Source organism: Chiroxiphia lanceolata, chromosome 1 (assembly GCF_009829145.1).
Source record: "Chiroxiphia lanceolata isolate bChiLan1 chromosome 1, bChiLan1.pri, whole genome shotgun sequence".
NCBI lineage: Eukaryota > Metazoa > Chordata > Aves > Passeriformes > Pipridae > Chiroxiphia > Chiroxiphia lanceolata.
The window spans coordinates 118,303,167-118,320,917 of record NC_045637.1 but is presented as its reverse complement, the minus strand read 5'-3'; the positions used below and the strand labels follow the sequence as shown (position 1 = coordinate 118,320,917).

The 17,751-nt window shown below is 37.9% G+C and overlaps 1 protein-coding gene across 2 annotated transcripts; it reads left to right on the top strand.

The window, feature by feature from the left end:
• The first annotated feature begins 942 nt into the window (after nt 1–942).
• On the top strand, nt 943–17,655 carry RAB5A (RAB5A, member RAS oncogene family). Of its 2 annotated transcripts, none has more exons than XM_032705448.1 (6): nt 943–1,162; nt 6,930–7,182; nt 10,522–10,673; nt 11,657–11,779; nt 13,630–13,723; nt 16,169–17,655. In XM_032705448.1, the coding sequence occupies exons 2-6, from the start codon at nt 7,020–7,022 to the stop codon at nt 16,282–16,284; spliced, it is 648 nt and encodes a 215-aa protein (XP_032561339.1). In that variant the 5' UTR covers nt 943–1,162; nt 6,930–7,019; the 3' UTR covers nt 16,285–17,655. The 2 variants fall into 2 exon arrangements, with proteins under 2 accessions (XP_032561339.1, XP_032561342.1); XM_032705451.1 differs by lacking the exon at nt 943–1,162 and adding an exon at nt 2,298–2,408.
• Nucleotides 17,656–17,751: the final 96 nt, after the last annotated feature.

Sequence of the window (17,751 nt, the reverse complement as noted above, 5' to 3'; positions counted from 1 at the left end):
AAACTATTAGACCTTGTAAAATCTGCTGTACTGCAGAAACACTTTGTCTTGACTGTTCTGCTTCCTATACAATCCACTCATAGTCTGTGACCAACTGATCCTTCTCTCTCACAAGGTCATTCTTCACACTATGAAGCAATCAAGACATTGTTTATATCCATCTATGAAGCAAGACTTTTCTGTGTTAGCAACCTGTCCTCTCAAGTTTTTAGCACTCTGTCAGTAATGAGTCAGCTTCTAAGGCTTTATCAGTGGCTGTTCAACGTTTTAGAAAGTCAGGTAAATTCCCGACTGCAATTCAGATTTGCCGGTGTAGTTCCTCATTTGAACTGATTTGGAATAGCTTTGGAAATAATAGCTTTGGAAAATGGTTCTTTTAGAGAATTAAACCAGGACTTTTCTGTCTTGTCATACCCAGCGCCCATCCCTGGAAGTTCAGCAGCACTGCCCCCGCAGTCTCTATAGGATTGGCATGGAATCACAGAATGGCCTGGGTTGGAAGGGACCTTGAAGATCATCCTGTTCCAGTCCCCCTGACATGGACAAGGACACTTTTCACTAAACCAGGCTGCTCAGAGCCCCATCCAGCTTGGCCTTGAACAGTTCCAGGGATGGGGGTATCCACCTCCCTGGGAATCCTGTTCCAGTGCCTCACCACCCTCACAGTAAATGGAAGACGATGGGAAGATGCTCGGGTCGCTCGCAGAGACTCTTCCTGTGGGTGCCGGGGTAAGTAGGAGACACGGTACACCCTGACAAGGAGCGCAGGCTCCGGTGCCTCGGGCGCGGCCGGGCAGGGGCGGTGCGGGAAAGGCGGGGGATCGGGAACAAAAGGAGGCGGGGAAAGGTGGGGAAGAAAGGGGGGCCACGTGACGGCGCGGGCGGACCGGAAGGGCAGGGCGCCTGCGGGCCGTGACGTGACGTGGCGGCGGCGGCGGAAGTGCGTGTGCGCGGGTGCGAGCGTGTTTGGGTCGGGGCGGCGGCGGCGGAAGTGGCGGCGGGGCCGGGACAGCTCGGCTGGGACACCTCGGCCGCGCCCCCGCCCCTCGCCCCCAGACGGGAGCCGCCTCCCCTCTCCCCCTCCTTCGCACACCCTGCCCGCAGCGCCCGCCAGCCCCCACGGACGTCGCTGCGCCGCCGCCCCGGCCCCCGCCCCGGCCAGGTGAGGAGGCGGCGGCGCGGGGGGGCCCCGGCGGCGGGAGAGGGGCGGGGGGCGCCTGTTGTGCGGGACTGCTCCCTGGGCCCTGCGGGGACGCCATGCCGCGGTGCGGGCGGCCGAGGGGGCGGCCCGGCGTGCGGGGAGGAGAGGCGGGTCGCTCCCTTCCCGGCTCAAAATGGCGCCCCCGGTTTTCCCACTTCCCCTTATTCCTGTGCCTGGAAGGCAGCCGCGGGGGAGGGGAGGTGGCGGCGGGGGCTATAGGGGCTGGGCTCAGGGGAGCGAGTATCCTGCCTGGCCTGCGGGCGCTCCTGCGGGGAGGTGTCGCCGTCCGGGGCTGGCGGTGAGGGTTGTTGCCCTCGAGTTGCTTGTGAGATACGAAAGGGGAGGTTGGGTGATGTGCCCCGCGCTTTCCCTTTCGCTTGCGGCTGGAGGAGGGACGGTGAATTAGGTGGGAAGTAGAAATACTCCCGGCAACGCATCGGTATCGGGGGAATCACGACAGGCCTGGTATACTAGTATGTTCTACAACACACTCAATTGGAACTAGATGTAAAGCCAGAGTATGGTGGAGAAACAAACCCATGCCTTTTTATCTTTTAGAGGAGAGCTAAATGGCTTAAGAGCTATCAAAATGTTCCAAACACCAGGGCCATAAAAGGCTGTTCTCTCAGCATTTTTGGTGACTTGTTTTTTCTACCTTATACCTCTTTCAGAGCTTGGGGATGAAAAGGAGAGGCTGAACAGCTAATTAAGCAGCTGAAATTAATCAGCTTCTTCCATGTAATGTTCAGGCCAAGTAAAAAGCATAGCATTTACTTTTTTTTTTTCTGGTTTCGTAGTGACTTTTCAGAGTTACAGTCAGGCTAGATTACATGTATGTATTGTTCTTCCATAAGAAATATCAGAAAAAGGTAGATGTTGGCTGAAGTGAGTTGGCTAGAGACAATGGTATTGTAGTCATCATTGTTACTTACATTTCCTGTATGATAAACCAGGTTACCTGAAAGCAGGTGGTACCATTCATCATTCAGATGAGCTTATGAGCTTCCTATTACCTTTAATGGGAAGGCTATGACTTTTTGCAGCGATTGTGTTGATTCACTCGTTTAACTTACTGTCTCATTATGTTTCAGTATAAACTGGCCTGTGTGACACTCGTTTTGCTAGTTGTTCATATTACTGTCTTGAACCCTGCAGTAAGGTGCCACCCTAGTTCTGCTGGACCTGGAAAGGAAAAACAGAAGACTTGGTTAGTAGGAGTGACTAATAATCAGACTTTTTAGTTACTGCTTTTTAAAAATATTCAAGGTAGTCCAGTATAAAGAAACTAAAGTAGACAGATAATGATTGCAACCTCAGCATTGTATGATCTCTGTTAAAGAAGTGTGAAAAAGTTTATTAGAAATTGATACAACAGCAAGTGTGTTCATGGTAAGAAACACTGTTGTTTGCTATGAAATATAAAAGTGGTGAAATGTTCCAGTTTTAAATTTAACGTGAATTTTTGTGTTGTGGCCTTTGTATTTGATAATGCAATTAATCATATTAGTTGTAGGAACAGTGCTTGGTCTCTTAATCTCTTCAGTAGACTGGGTTTTGTCAGCAGTGTCACTTTGATACTTTTGTACTAGTTGTGTTGTAGTTGAAAATAGGCACTGATCTGAAAGCTTATGTGACTGAATTATGCCATCAAATTGTGAATTTGTAGGTATTGGCTAGGGCTGTTGGTATTTTGCACACAGATTCAAATAAGATTTGTATATGATCTTTGTAGGACTCTACTCTTTCACAAATAAAACTCAGACTCTCTAGCAGCATACAAATTTCTCTTCTAGAGCGATGAGAATACCCAACATCTGGTAAATTAGTTGGTAGGATTAGCAGGAGTACTTTGCTAATAATATAGTACAAGCTTTGTGTTCTGATATTTCAGCATGGAGCTGCTGTGTCTTGGGGATATTTGGGAGGAGTGAAAGTTCCTATTTACCAGAGGGACCTATGTATTTATAGTGCCCAAGACTGCAAAATGAGCCTTTTAATATATGATGGAGTTCTTATGTTAAACGCTGTAAAAGTAAGAAAATGTCCCTCATTTCTATTCATGTGAAGCCATCCACCTCAGAAATTTTTATAGTATTTTCTTCAGCAGATTTTGATAACTGTCGTTGCATAACTCCCATATATATTAGTTTTGGTTCCAGTCAAACAGTTATGAGCTTCCTTTTGTGTAGGTGAATGAAAATCTCTTACCAAGGTTTTATTTCTTCACGTTTCAAATGTATTGATTACAAAGTGTGCATAACGTGCAAAATTTTGGGCAGGCAGGGTCGGAAGGCATGATAGTGGGTCTTCGCCAGGAAATTTTCATCAGAATTAAGGGTAAAAAATAGGTATGGCAGACAAGCCCTTGAGTAAGTGTTCAGAATTGTCTTGAAAGTGATCTGTCAAAAAATACTTGAATTTTCAGTGTATCTGTAGGGTACTGACTGTAGTATTCACCTCTGGTTCTCAAGCCTTGTGTTTTACTGATAAATTAAGGAACAGGAGAATGAACATGACCTGAGGCTTGGAGTTTGCATGGGGTTGGTAGCATTGAAATCTACTTCTAAATCCTTGTGAGGCACTATGCTGAGCTCACAGATCTGAAAAGAACAGGCAAAAAACATTCTGTGATGGCAGTGTCAAACTATAGTACTGCTTCCCTTTAGAATAAGGAAATACTTCCCTTGCTTTTTGTGTGTATATGCTGCCATATTGTGATCTCTAAGTAAAGAGTTTCAGCATCACCTGAAACTTCAAAAGATGATGGCTTCAATATACACTTATAGAAGATATTAGTGACTTTTTTAATATATCAAAATCATCTGGATGTGCTCCATCAGGTTTTCAGTCTGGCGTTTATTTTATCCTTAGCTGTTAAAAAGCGGGTGGCATGACTGTAGTAGGTTTTATTATTAATTTATTAGAAATATTGATGTGACTATCAAAGGAATGAGGTTTGCAGTGTGTTTCTTAGATTTTGCTACCAGACTTGCAGCTGGTTATTTTTGTACATGGTATCTGAATGTCTAGAATGATTTTTGGGGGAGGGATGCTGTAAGGGTGTAAACTTTGGAGTTCTCTGGTAGCTACAGCTTCTGTAGCTTGGGCATCTATAAAAATTGAAGTAGATATTTGTCTTGACAACTTGTTTCAGCTTTGTGTTCTGAAGGAGTTTTGCAAGGGGTAGTAATTACTGTTTCGTAAGTGATATAAGTCTGAATAACTAGAAGCTGTAAATGGCCAGTTGAAACAGGTAAATATTATGTGAGTTAAATCAGTCTTACCCGTTCTTCTGTCATACCTCGTTTTGCTCTCGGTGTGGGTAACAGCAAGCAAAAAAGCAGTCACAGCAAGTAACCAGTGTGGTGGGTTGATTTCCTCACTGTGTGTCATCCAGAAGTCACTTGCTCCCAAGAGTACTAAGTTGCACGGTCCTTGGATGTCATCCTTATGTCTTTATGAATGCTGCAGAGTCTAGAAAAACATGGGATGTATTAAAATGAAAGGGTTTTAAATTATTTCATAATTGTCCAAACACACTGGAATGCTACAGCAAACAGATGTGTTCTTTTAATTTTAAACCAGAAATAACTTGTCTTCATTCATTTTCCAAAGGAAAAGATAAACAAATGGCTGACAGTATTCTGAACTACCTATATTGTGGATATGCCTTACTTTCTCTAATGTAGTATAGGGAGAGATTAACTGTTGTTACTGATCAATTATTTTATCTGAATTGCTCCACAACTTCTGATCCATATTTAAGCAGTATGGAGGTGGCAGAGTTTTGCTGGAGAACCAACACACCAGCAGTGAATGAATTGTTGTTTTCTGGTGTAAGGATGAAAGGCCTGGTATTTTTAAAATAATTGGATCTATTCCTGTATTCTGAAATATTTCACCAAAATTAATTTAATGAGTAAGAATCTGAGTATGGAGTTAATACCATACTTAATGGTGGCGAGATATGCAAAGGCTTTTTTACTTTGTAGAAATATTCTTTTGCTGTGGTACACTTTCACATGTTTGTAAGAACATACATCTAAAATATGATACTTACTAGACTGTGTTGTACAACTAAAATTTAAAAAATATATATCTTTTGATTTAAGTATGATGTAATAGTCAAATAGGACACAAACTCAGGGCAGAATACAGAACTGTAATATCCTACCTGAAACAAGCTAAATTATTTTGATACATATGGGAAAAGAAACAACATCAGCAAATAGGAGTGTCTTTAGGATGTTGAAAATAGTTTTTTAATACCTGTGTTCAAGTTGTGTTTACACTGAGAAATAGAATACCTGTTTTTCAGCTGGAATGTAATTCAGTAAGTAATGCTTAGATTTTTGTTTTGATTTATTCCATGAAAATTAGTTTTGTGAGGAAGTATCTTATTGGAAGATGGAGTTCTGCTAGAGTGCTGAAGCACTTGGGTTGAGTTTACAAAAGGAGAGAGAGTTAGGAAGGAGAACGAAGGCTTAGTGTCTGAGCTCAGCATATGGCAAAGTGGAATGCTCAAGTGCCTCATCTATGTGCTAAGGGGTTTGAAATAGGAAGATGGCTAAAGACTACTGCTTGGTTTAAAATGTAGTTGCTTTACCACTAGGAATAAAGAATAAGAAGTCATTTGAAAGTGTTATGTTTGCTTACCTTTTTCAACCAAGTATTGAAGCCGTTTCCTGCATTAGGAGAATGCACTCTAACTTGCTTGCATCCTGGATACTAGAGAAACTGTATCCCCACAAAGTGTGCACAATTCAAGTAAACAATCAACTGGAGTAGGATGAAGTTATAGGCTAGTTTTGGCGTGGCTTTTGTTTCGTGTCTGCTGTTAAGTGTGTAAAAGCATAAATATTAGGCTTAGAAGTGATACCAGCAGAGTCTAAAGGCTTCTCTGTCCATATGAATTAATACTGGGGGTGAAGTCCTTTTAAGGAGTTGAAAAGGAGACAGACTAAGGAATACACTGTTTATAGTTGTTCTTAACAAAAATCTTTTTGTTGTGAATATTGATCTATTAGGACGTGTTAGTACTGGAAATAGAAATCTAACATCATAATTCTCTGGTGGCTTGTACAAAGTGATCTGGAATTCTTACTGGTCAAGAAAAATCTGATTTTCTTCATAGGGAAGGCTTTACTGTTGCTTCTCAGTACAGTTGTTAATTAGAGTATTTATCAGTGGTTTGTATGTGAAGATCTGTGCTTTTATTTAAGGATATTGCATTGATAAAAGTGAGTTGACAACTCACACTTGGAAAGAACTTACTGTGGTGTTCTATTTTTCCCAATTTGCTCAGTTTTTTAGCATTGTTTATTGATGCTGGCTTTGGAATATTGGTTAGCAATGGCATAATTATGGAAAAATTGTTACTTCTTGCTATTTGATATTTTACCAATAATTTGAAAGTCTGAATATGTTGTTCAATCTTTATATCTTAAGAAATAAGAGACCGAAGTCTTGCAAGAAGCAGCATAATTGAATTTCAATGTCCTAATTTAAAGCTTTAATGGGAAGACTAGGTATTGAAGAAGATAACTGGTTCATTTGTCATAAATTCTGGCTATAGTTGATAACTTAGCAACAATGGTAGCTATACTCTGGACTTTTCATTTTGGTAAATATTAGAACAAGTTATATGTAGTACATGTTTCATTAGTGAATGAGATCTTTCTTACTTGGTTTGTAAATCTAATACCACCCACTGTCTTTTCACAAATAGGTTGTTACTGGCAGAAGAACCACTGAGGTCTGAATCCTGGAACTTACTTTCAAAAGCTGTTGAAATAAAGGACTTCTTTCTAATTTGGACATGGCTAATCGAGGAGCAACAAGACCCAATGGGCCAAATGCTGGAAATAAAATTTGCCAGTTCAAACTAGTACTTTTAGGAGAGTCTGCAGTTGGCAAATCAAGTTTGGTGCTTCGATTTGTAAAAGGACAGTTTCATGAGTTTCAAGAAAGTACAATTGGAGGTGAGAAAATTATCCTGTTGATTTGTTTTGAGCTGAGCTTGTGTACTGTCCTTGCCCTTGTCAACCTTTAATGTAATGGCACTTCTACATTGGATAATTGACAGCAAGGATTAAATCTGAGCCCTGTGTCTGTAATTGAAAATTATAACTTTCTAAGCTAAACATAGTTGGCACTAGGCTGTAGCAAACATGCATGGAGGAAGTAAATGTGTTCTTGAACTGTATAGTTTTGAAACCCAGGCTCCTTGTTACATTTTGTCTGTGAGTGGATGTGTGGCTGTTTTAATTGTGGTGTATGCTTAATGCATGAAATGACTGCTTAAGAGTTAAGAACTTAGTTCCTATGAAAAAAAAAAAGTGCTGCAAACACAAGCTTGTGTTTTGTCATTTGTGCATCCTGGCTTTGCATTTGATTTGGGTGAACTTGCTACATTTCTGGATATACCTTTCTTTGTTAGTAATCGCAGACTTAATGTGCTGTTTTTACATTTTGTGACTTCAAACAAAACAGGTGCTGGTTACTAGAATTAAAAAAATCTGTTAAACTGAACAGATTTTTTGCCACTCTTCCCCTTGACAGATTTCTTATATTATATTGTGTTTTGAAGTTGTTTGTGCTTTGAGCTGTATTCCTCCTTGGATAAATTTAAACTTATCCTAAAACTACCAAACAGCATGCAGACTTAAAAAAATTTGGATTTTATGGATTGATAAATATTCTCCAGTAGTTGCTGCTTGCATGAGTCAGTCTGTTACATTGTAATATTTGTGTGAAGCCCTTTCAGTGGTCTGTATGTGTCTTCACACACCAACAGTTGTTGAAAAGTAAAAAGCTTACAAAGCTTACAAAAATAAATACAAGCTGAGTTTCATTGCATTCTTCTTTTGCCCTATTTCTAGCTGTTACATGTATTTATTTTGTGTATCTGTCAGCATACATGGAGAACCACATATTTTCTCCTTTAGCAATCTTACTGATGCACACTTGGCTTTGCGCATTTTATCATGGCTTTAGAGTAGGTGTTAGTGTGAAAGGTTTCTGTATTCTCTCATGCACCTGTGCAGTAACATGGAGAGCATTCTCAAAGATCTATAGTGAATTAACTTTCCAATATCAATGAGATTTTTTTGTTTTTAAAAAAACAGTTAAATTTCAGTGAAATTCATTGTTCTGTTTCAGTGATCTCCGATTCATTTAACCTCCTTTTAGTTTTTTTCTTGTTTTAGTGTTTGTGTTTGGGATAACCCAAAATGTGTTACACTGTTTAAAATCTATACAAAAGTGAAACAAGACCGTAAGTTCAAGTTCAGATATATAGTGTTTAGTGTGATCTGTATTAACTTGGGCCTCTTCTATATAAAACAGAAAAAACCAAAATGCCATATAATACAGCTGAGAGATACTAAATGCAGCAATGTTGGGATTTAGAAAAAGTTTTCTACAGAGAAAGCTGTCTAACTGTGTAGCTTGTAGTTGCCTAAGGCATAATTTTCTTTGTATACAGAAGGGCCTTTTAACAAAGAGAGGCTTATGTGCATTGTGAATCTGAATAAAAACATCTGAAAGGGAGTGAAGTTAAAGGCAGACATGTTGGATGGTGGTGGTGTGTTTTTGCCACTTCAGACTAATGTAGCAATGCCTGTTAGTTGCTTAAGACAAAAGTATGGCTGTTAAGGATGATAGGCTTTCAGATAATTAACACAGTTGATTAACTGTCAATTTACTATGGCCTTGCAAGATAGAAGAAAGATACCTGTTTTGCAAAAATTAGCAGGTGTTTTAAGGTGGTTAAAGTGTTTCTTTTGACAAAAATGAGAATATCATAGAACAAACATCTTGTTTTAATTCTCTTCCCAAGTAAATACCTTCATTTATGGAGTTTAAGTATGTTTTTTTGTTAAGAGAATAATGTCCGTAAGAACTTCAAAATCCACTTGCTTAACATCTTGTCTCTGCCTTGGACAGATATAATATTGAGCTACTTCTGAGGAGGAAGCACTTAGTTTAGTGCAGTATATATGGTTGTGGGGTTTTTTTCACTCTGTTTTGGTTCTGGGCTGCTTAAGGAGATGCCAAGTGGAGCCTGTTTTACTGATGCTTAGATATTTAGCATTTAGAGAGTTTTATGAGGATTTAACATTGGAACATCAAAGCCTTTACCTTCTCCAGCCTGCCTGCTCATCTGTGATGGATGCTAATACCCTTGAAGCAGGAGCACCTGACCACTTAAGGAGTCAGATTCTTGTCATGGTTTAACCCCAGCCAGCAACTAAGTTGCAGCTGCTCGCTCACAGCTGAAATAGGGACACTTCTGGTATGCTAGTTACAATGTCCTTTACAAAGCAAGATTAGCTTGCTTTTGGCTTCTGTAATAAGTTGAAGGTTGCAGCAGTTTTGGAATGATTCATAGGCTATGATGCCTTGGAGTATGTAGGACAGGATAACATCCCAGGTATGCAGGCAGGTCAGTGTCTCTTCAGACCTTTGATTTAAATTGGCCACAATCTGTCAGTATGCCCAGTGATGAGAGTCCCCACTTCAGCCAAGTAGTGGGCTTTCCTTAGTTTTATAATACTAGTTTCTATATTGTGTGGGTAGTTGGCCTCCGTACTTTTAATATGTACCTTAATCTTAATGGAAAAACTTTTGCTAGGAGTAACTGCTTGAAGACTTAGAATAAGTTACTATTTTCTGTAACCGAAAGAACATTATTTATGGTAATGCATTTGGCTGTAGTGGCAGTGGATGCAAGCTGCCCTGAAACTGCAGGCTGTTGAAATTATGCTGAAATTAACTCATGAGATCACTTGCAAAGTCATGCTGCTTTAAGAACAAGAACTTTTGAGAAGTGCTTCTTCTTTTTTCCATGCCCATTAGCTAAGGTGAAGTTGTCAGGAGCTGAAAATCAAAGCTTTAAGATACTATTCAAGTGATGTAAATGTGTAGAACTGAAAATATATGAACTATGTATTATAGTATGATGGGATACTGTTACTGCTACTCTGTAATACAGTGTGTTGAAGCAGGATGAAATGTGTCTAGAAGGTTTAAAAGAAAGCTTATGGTTACTCAGATTCATTATTAAAAAAAAAAAGGGAATCCTTCCCAATTCTTCCTTTCTTGTGTCTTTAACTTGAGGAGAATCTGGTTGTTTAAATGACTGTTCTGTGTTGATCAGTTACGGTCCGTCAGCTAATGCTTGCATTAAACCTGCTATATTACAATAGTAGGCTGGAACTGTTTAAGGAAATCATATTTGCATCTCTGTGAGCATAATTTTGTGTGAATATAGTGATATAAATAGACTTCTGGTTTCAGCACCTCTGTCTTTTTTGTAGCTGCTTTTCTAACCCAGACTGTATGTCTGGATGATACAACGGTAAAATTTGAAATTTGGGATACAGCTGGGCAAGAGCGGTACCACAGTTTAGCACCCATGTACTACAGAGGAGCACAAGCAGCTATAGTGGTGTACGACATTACAAATGAGGTAAGTACTACACTAGGGAGGCACAAGGGGCATTTGGAAGTTAGGCTTATATTGACCGTTCCTTAGTTTTTCCTCACTGACTTGTGTGAATCACTTCATGATTTCGTAGAATCATAGAATGGTTTGAGTTGGAAGGAACTCTTAAAGGTCATTTACTCCAACATCCTTGCCATGTGCAGGGACATCTGCTAGACCAGGTTGCTCATTTCATACTGGACTATGTAATGTTAATTTGTGTCTGTAAACTTTTTTTGTCAAAAGACCATTTATAGGGGGTTTTCTTCTTTTGTATAAATAAAGAGAAAGAAAGTAAATTCTACTGTAAAAATGTTTAAAACCCACCTTTAAATCAGTTCACCAAGTGTGAGCTGTTACTCTCACCACATTGCTGGTGGCAGTTTTATTTCTGATAGTGAAAGACATTTTAATATTGTATTATTGCAGATTGCAAGTAAGGATTGGAAAGGTGGCACAAGCCATTAAGACCAAAACCTAAGGTTATTTGATTTCTTTTTATTTGAATTTAGATAAGCTTCACTTGTTTTTAATAAAATGAGACTTAAAAACCAAAACTCTCAAAAACCCCAGAAATCGTGTACCATAATGAATAGTGCTCACTAATTAGTAAGTAATTTTGAGACTCTTTCAATATAGCTGTTCATACACTTGATTATTCTAGAGAAATTGAAATTCCCATTTTTATCTTCTAACTACTTCTCTTTCCTTACTCTGTCTACATAAAGATCTTCCTATCTTTACTTGCTTTTTCAGCATTATCTCAACTAAGCACAGTTGGGAACTAAGGTAGGGATGTTTTGTTTTAAAAGCTCAGTTGGTGAGTTGGAGTGTGCCTTTGGACTAAGGTAGCAAGCAGCCTTGCATTTGGCCTTTTGTGCTTGAAATGTAGATAACAGAGATGGGGATGATAGGTGAGTACAAAAGGATGATAAAACTCAGTTGCATCATTTTGCAATCATTAACAGGAGTCCTTTGCCAGAGCGAAAAATTGGGTCAAAGAACTTCAGCGACAAGCAAGTCCTAACATTGTAATAGCTTTAGCAGGAAACAAAGCTGATCTAGCTAACAAAAGAGCTGTGGATTTCCAGGTATGTACATAACTTCTTTTCATAGAAATATCATTTTATTTGAATAGATACTAAATAAATCTAGGAGGAGCTTACATGCATAGCCTAGCTAGTTGTTGTGGAGGTCATGCTATTAAATATAAACATCAGCTGAGACTAATTAAATTATACATGCTACTGTAAAACCTATTTCTGTACAAGTGATATGTAGCAATAGACTTTTTTGAATAATTAAGTTTGACTCAGAGGAATAACTAATTTATTTGAGTATCTTTAAGGCTAATTAATTATCTGTTCTTTCATGTGACCTCTGTCTTCTACTGGAAATTATCAGTAACTAGAGTTTCAATGGATGAGATAGCAGTTACTCAGTGCAAACTATTCTGTCTGACTTGTCAGCCAGAGAATTTTGATTATCATGTGATACAAAGCTGATTGATTTGCCCAGCTTCCTTAGGCTGTACTGTTGAAGCAGTATTCAGGTTTTAATTGTGCTTTTCATGGTATTCTTTTTAGTTTAGTGATAATATTGATGTTCTCACTGCTGTATTCTGTCTTCTAGAAAGTTTAGCCAGGTCATCAGAAAATAGCTTCCAAAATGAATAAAAAATTTACTGCTGGTAGCTCTGGTCCATTCATGATTGACTGAATTTGAATTCAGATAGTATTTATTAGTTGTTAATTCTGTTATGGTTTTTAATCTGTATTTAACGTTACTGTGTGAGAGATTGCTGTAGTGAATCCTTTTGCAACTATAGAGTCGAATTATGAAGGTTAGCAGTGGTTCAGGTGTTTTTCTACCAGAATTCAACAACTCAGTGTTCTAGTTTCATATTTCATGTCAGTTGTAACATAAAGCTTTGTGACAGAAGATCTTTGTGTTTTGTGAAAAGTTGTGGTATTTAACAAAAGCGTCATACATCATGAAGTATGAGGTCTTGCAGTCAAACATGTAATCAAATGTAACTGCCAAAGTAGACCTACCTTTACATTTTTTGGACAATTAGAATGTTAATATTTTTTGAATGTTAGGGTTTTTGCTAATGTGGATTTTTGGGCTTCTTGCAGGCTTTGACAGTCCTTTCTCATTGCAAATCACGTATTAGATTTCTAGGTATTTGTTAATGTGTTATTTCAGGTATAGTTACATCTTAGCAGATGTCACTTAATTATAGAATGCTGTAGGTTATTCTTTCCATCATAGGTCTCTTGTAGTTTGGCTTCTTTGTAGATTTCTTATTGAATGCAAAGGCAGTTACATAATCATAAGAAGACGGGGATTTTCAGCTGAATTGAGTAGTAGGAAGTGGCAAAAATAGTCAAGTTCTCATGAGCAGTGTATCAGATGAAAATTCATACTGTAAGGGGAGATAACATGGCAAAATACTTCATACTGCTTATTTGTTATAATTGTGAATTTCTATCAGGATAATGAAATTGTTCTGATCCATCTGCTCCAGTGCTTGAAAGATATGAGATAGTTGCAAACTGCCTTCTTTCCAGGGTAATAATAGACTTTCTGACATTTGATGGCACTTTCTGGAGCTCATTTGTTCTTGCTATCATGGCTAGTGTTTTGGATTCAGGTTGTCCCTTTCATAAATATTTTCATTTATTATTTAGTTTTGCCTGATATGTTTCTGTATGGATATTTTTAAGATTGCATTTCTAATTGTTTAGCTGCTTGATGGAATTACAACTTCTCCATCGCTAATGAATAGCATATTGTCATATGAGTGTTTCAACAAACTGTCTTTCTTTCAAAATGGTATAGAAATTGTTCCTTAGTAGCAATAAAAGTACCATGTGTAGTAATTATGTGATTTTTTAATTTTTTTAATGAAGTAATGTTTTTTTATTTTAACTTGCAGGAAGCACAGGCTTATGCAGATGACAACAGCTTATTGTTCATGGAGACATCTGCCAAAACATCTATGAACGTAAATGAAATATTCATGGCAATTGGTGAGTTTATGAACAAACTAAGAACTTAAAAAGAATTTTTTTCATGCCATGTAGACCATTGCAATCTTCCTAACCCAAGGTCTTTGTTTGTAACCTGAATTATTTCTGGCACTGAAGTTTCTTTAGGACCTTTTATTTGTTTAATTTTGTTTAGGTAGCTGTCTGAAATCCAGAAGTTGTGCCAAAGATGGCTATGTGTGCTTAAATTCACTGTCCAAGTAATATGTAAAGGATGCTGCATATGAAAAGTAAATTTACTAATAATTTTTAGACTTAACATAATCTTAAGGATTTCTGTAAAGTTGCCAATGTATACTAGTAAGTATAAATTATTAAGAAATTTTGTGTATTCCATTGATGTAACCAAAATTGTATTTAATTGTTGATAAACTTTTGAAAGGGGAGGAAAAAGAAAGAATACATTTTAGGCCGGTCACTAACCTGTTAAATAATAACCTTAATCACAGTAGGAACTCTGCTGCTCAGTAATAGTAACATATAGCATCAAATAATCTCATTAAACTGTTTTGTATGTTGCACCACGGTGACCTCTCCAACCCGCTTTTTGTGGAAAAAAAATCATTGCTGTTAAAATTAAATGTTTCTAAAGAGCTCTTACCCTCTGCTTTTCAAGTCAGGAAAGCAGAAGATAATTTGTGGTGTGCTTCAAACTTCCAGTAGATGCGAATTAAATTATCACTATAGCAACACTTTATAACAAGTACTTCCTTCATATTAACTATAAATACTTTGGGAGGGGGGACGGACACAAACACGTAACTGTATGAGAGGAAAGTATATTTTTCTCATAATTGTTCAAGATAGGGCTGCATTTAATGATACAGAAATGCTCAATTGCACCATTCTGGTGAAATTTCAGAATTAATGTGTTTAATGATGCAGTTTGCATCCTGTACCAAATATGTTTGGTTTGTTTTTTTTTCTTTTTTTTTTTAATTTGGTATATCAACAATAATTCTTACCTCTCCGTATTTTAATGAAGTATACAAAGTAAATTTTAGGAAAACAATGCCTAACTGATAACTGGGTATTTTGTCTGCAATGTTGGTTGGCCATGTGAGTATTCTTTTGCATCAGTGGGGTGAAATTCAGGTTTGTCAGTGCATCAGAACAAGATCTATGCAACAGTGGACTCTGGAAGGAAATCTTGGAGGCTATGAGTATTGCATGGAATTTGGAATAGTCTGCACAACATGGTGCAGTTCTCAGGACCATGTGTAAATACAGTCTTTAAAACTGGGACAAAATGTAAAAATGAGAACAATGACAGAATTGTGGGATGCAAGTTACAGCTGCTTGTAAATTGATTGCTTTAGAGTTTGTTCAAAACTTTCAGTTAAAAAAATGTTGAGTTCTAGATGCAGTTAGAGAATTCAAAATGATAGTGCTCTGAAGGCATTTTTCTACTGGTGCTTTGTCCTTCTGTGCTGTCTCAGCAGCTTAGTACCATGTGAATTCTTGGGTTTTATCACAGAATTGTAGAACAGCCCAAGTCGGAAGGGACCTCAGAAGATCCCTCTAATCCACCCTTTTGTGGGAAAGGGAGTCTAGATTACTTAGCACCCTGAGATTATCTAGCACCACAGCACATTGTTGATGTTTGCTCTGCTGTTTTTTCTGGCTGCATTTTGTTCCTTTCAGGAAAAGCTGTTATTTAAAAGGCTGACCACAGTAATTACTTTGGAGTGAAAGCACATGCAACCAAACTGTAGAACAGGGGTGGTTGCTGGGTCCCAGTTCATGTGCAAGACAGGCCCATGGAAGTCCTTTTATGGACTCTTATGGTTAAAATAAGCAATTTTCTGATGGAAGAAGTCTAGGAGAAGCTACTGCTCAGAAAGGTAACAGTTGTCACCCTTATTTTTCGTGTCAGGACTGAGGGGGTACCTTGGAGCTACAAAGGCAACAAAGAAATTATCAGTCAATTGATTCATAGGAGCTGGAGAGAAGAGAGAGCTTGAAATAAATAAGAGAGGCTTGATCTGGTGCTGACGCCATTTTATATGTTGTATGCAAATACTTACTCTGGCTAGATATCTGGGAACTAGTTTGACCCATTTCTGTCTGTGTTTGGTGCCTTTTCAGTGTTTCTGTATCTTTTCTCACTAACATCCTGATCTTAAAGCCTGTTCCATGTGGGTGGATTCCCACAACAGCTGTCATTTGCTGGCATAGCACACCTGCGCAGATACATTTTACTGCTCAAGTTACTAATGCATTTGATGCTTGGAAAATCATAGATAAGGGAGTTAATCATTAAGAAGTGTCTTAACTTCTTTCATTACCAATGCAGTGAATCAAATCCAATTATATGGTGAGTATACTGATATGCTTATAGAGTAATAATGTGTTGACTTTGTGTACTCAGGTGATTTAATCTTAGTAAAATCTCAGTTTAACTCTTATATCCTGTTCGTCTTACAGCAAAAAAATTGCCCAAGAATGAACCACAGAACGCAGGAGCCAGCTCTGCCAGAGGAAGAGGAGTAGACCTTACTGAACCCACACAACCACCCAAGAGTCAATGTTGTAGTAACTAAAAGATCAATTGCTTTAAACTGTTCTGAATATTCTTCTGCTTCCTAACTGTTAATAACCATGGAATTGGAGTGCTTAACCTGGTCCAGTACAGCTTCCCAACAGCGAAGAGACTTATGATAATAGTCAAGTTCATGATACAGAGTTTTCTTTTGATGTAAAATTTTAACATGCATGTATCCACCACTGGCTATAATGTTTCAGCAGTAGAGGAGAGATGGAAGGGACATAAACTTCCTTCAGTTGAAAGGTTTTAAAAATCAGTTGTTATTATTAGGGGTGTAGAAGAACTGCTCTCTGTGGACCTAATTGGCCAGTTCCTGTAGCCTCAATACTGATCACTGTTATAATAAATAGAATTGGGTCTTTTCATAATTCTCAATTGTGCTTTAAAGCCTTTTTAGAAACAGGGTCTAAAAATTACTTAAACTTCTCTGAAGTATTGATGCAACCAGTTGTTTCTGCAGGTATCCACTATTTAGTTATACATTCCATAGTTTAATAATTTAATTACAAATAATACTTGCATTAACAATTTTAAGAATCCTTTGCTTGCCAGACAGTGGAGTTTTAGTTGGTACACTGTATGTAAATGATATCAACCCAGTTAGTTATCTTAATGAATTAGTGATGAATCAAGTTTAACTTAATTTCTAATCTTTTCAGAGGGTACAGACCAGTAAATTCAGTTCTATGACTTAGGATATGTTTGGTTTTTTTTCCTCTACAAACTGTAAGAGCTCTTCAAGTAAAACCACAACAAACTCGGTGTCTGTGACTTTTCTTGTTTCTGATCATTGCTGGCCATTACAGTTTGTTTTTCCCCTAAGGAAAAAAATAGTGCACTAACAATTATGTACATCCAACTTGATTTTAAATTTGGATATTAATGTACTGTAAATAGGTACTCTGCATTGTAGTCTACATTTGTTTAATACTTTCTGTAATATTTAAGAGTTGCTTAAAGGTATACAGAATGTACAGTTACTTAAAGCTAACTTTTTTCCTCTCTAATCAAAGGAGGTTCTGAGTTCTTCCTTTATGGCTAGAACAGTAATAAATGATGCTCCTGTATCTGTAACATAAGTACTGCTGTCTGTCAGTAATGAACTTTGCAACTTTGTTTTCCAAAGTACATTTTATTTTGATCAGTCCAGTATATTGCACTAATTCTTTTAGTTATTTTCATTATATGAAATCTACAAAGTGTGTCAGAAGAGATGAATTAGTCTATTTAAATGTTGAACTGATAGAAACTTACTTGTGCAGATTTAAAATTTGCAGTAATCTGGGTTTAGCAAGGAAAATGACAGTTCACCAGTGTTTAGTTTTATATTGAGGTGCTCAGGTTTGAATAAAGTGGTTTAAAAAAATTTTGATTACTGTTTCTTATTGAGAGTCTCAGATGGTTTTATTGCATTTGTACAGTTCCAGACAAGATGTCTGATTTACTGAATGGGTCAGCATTT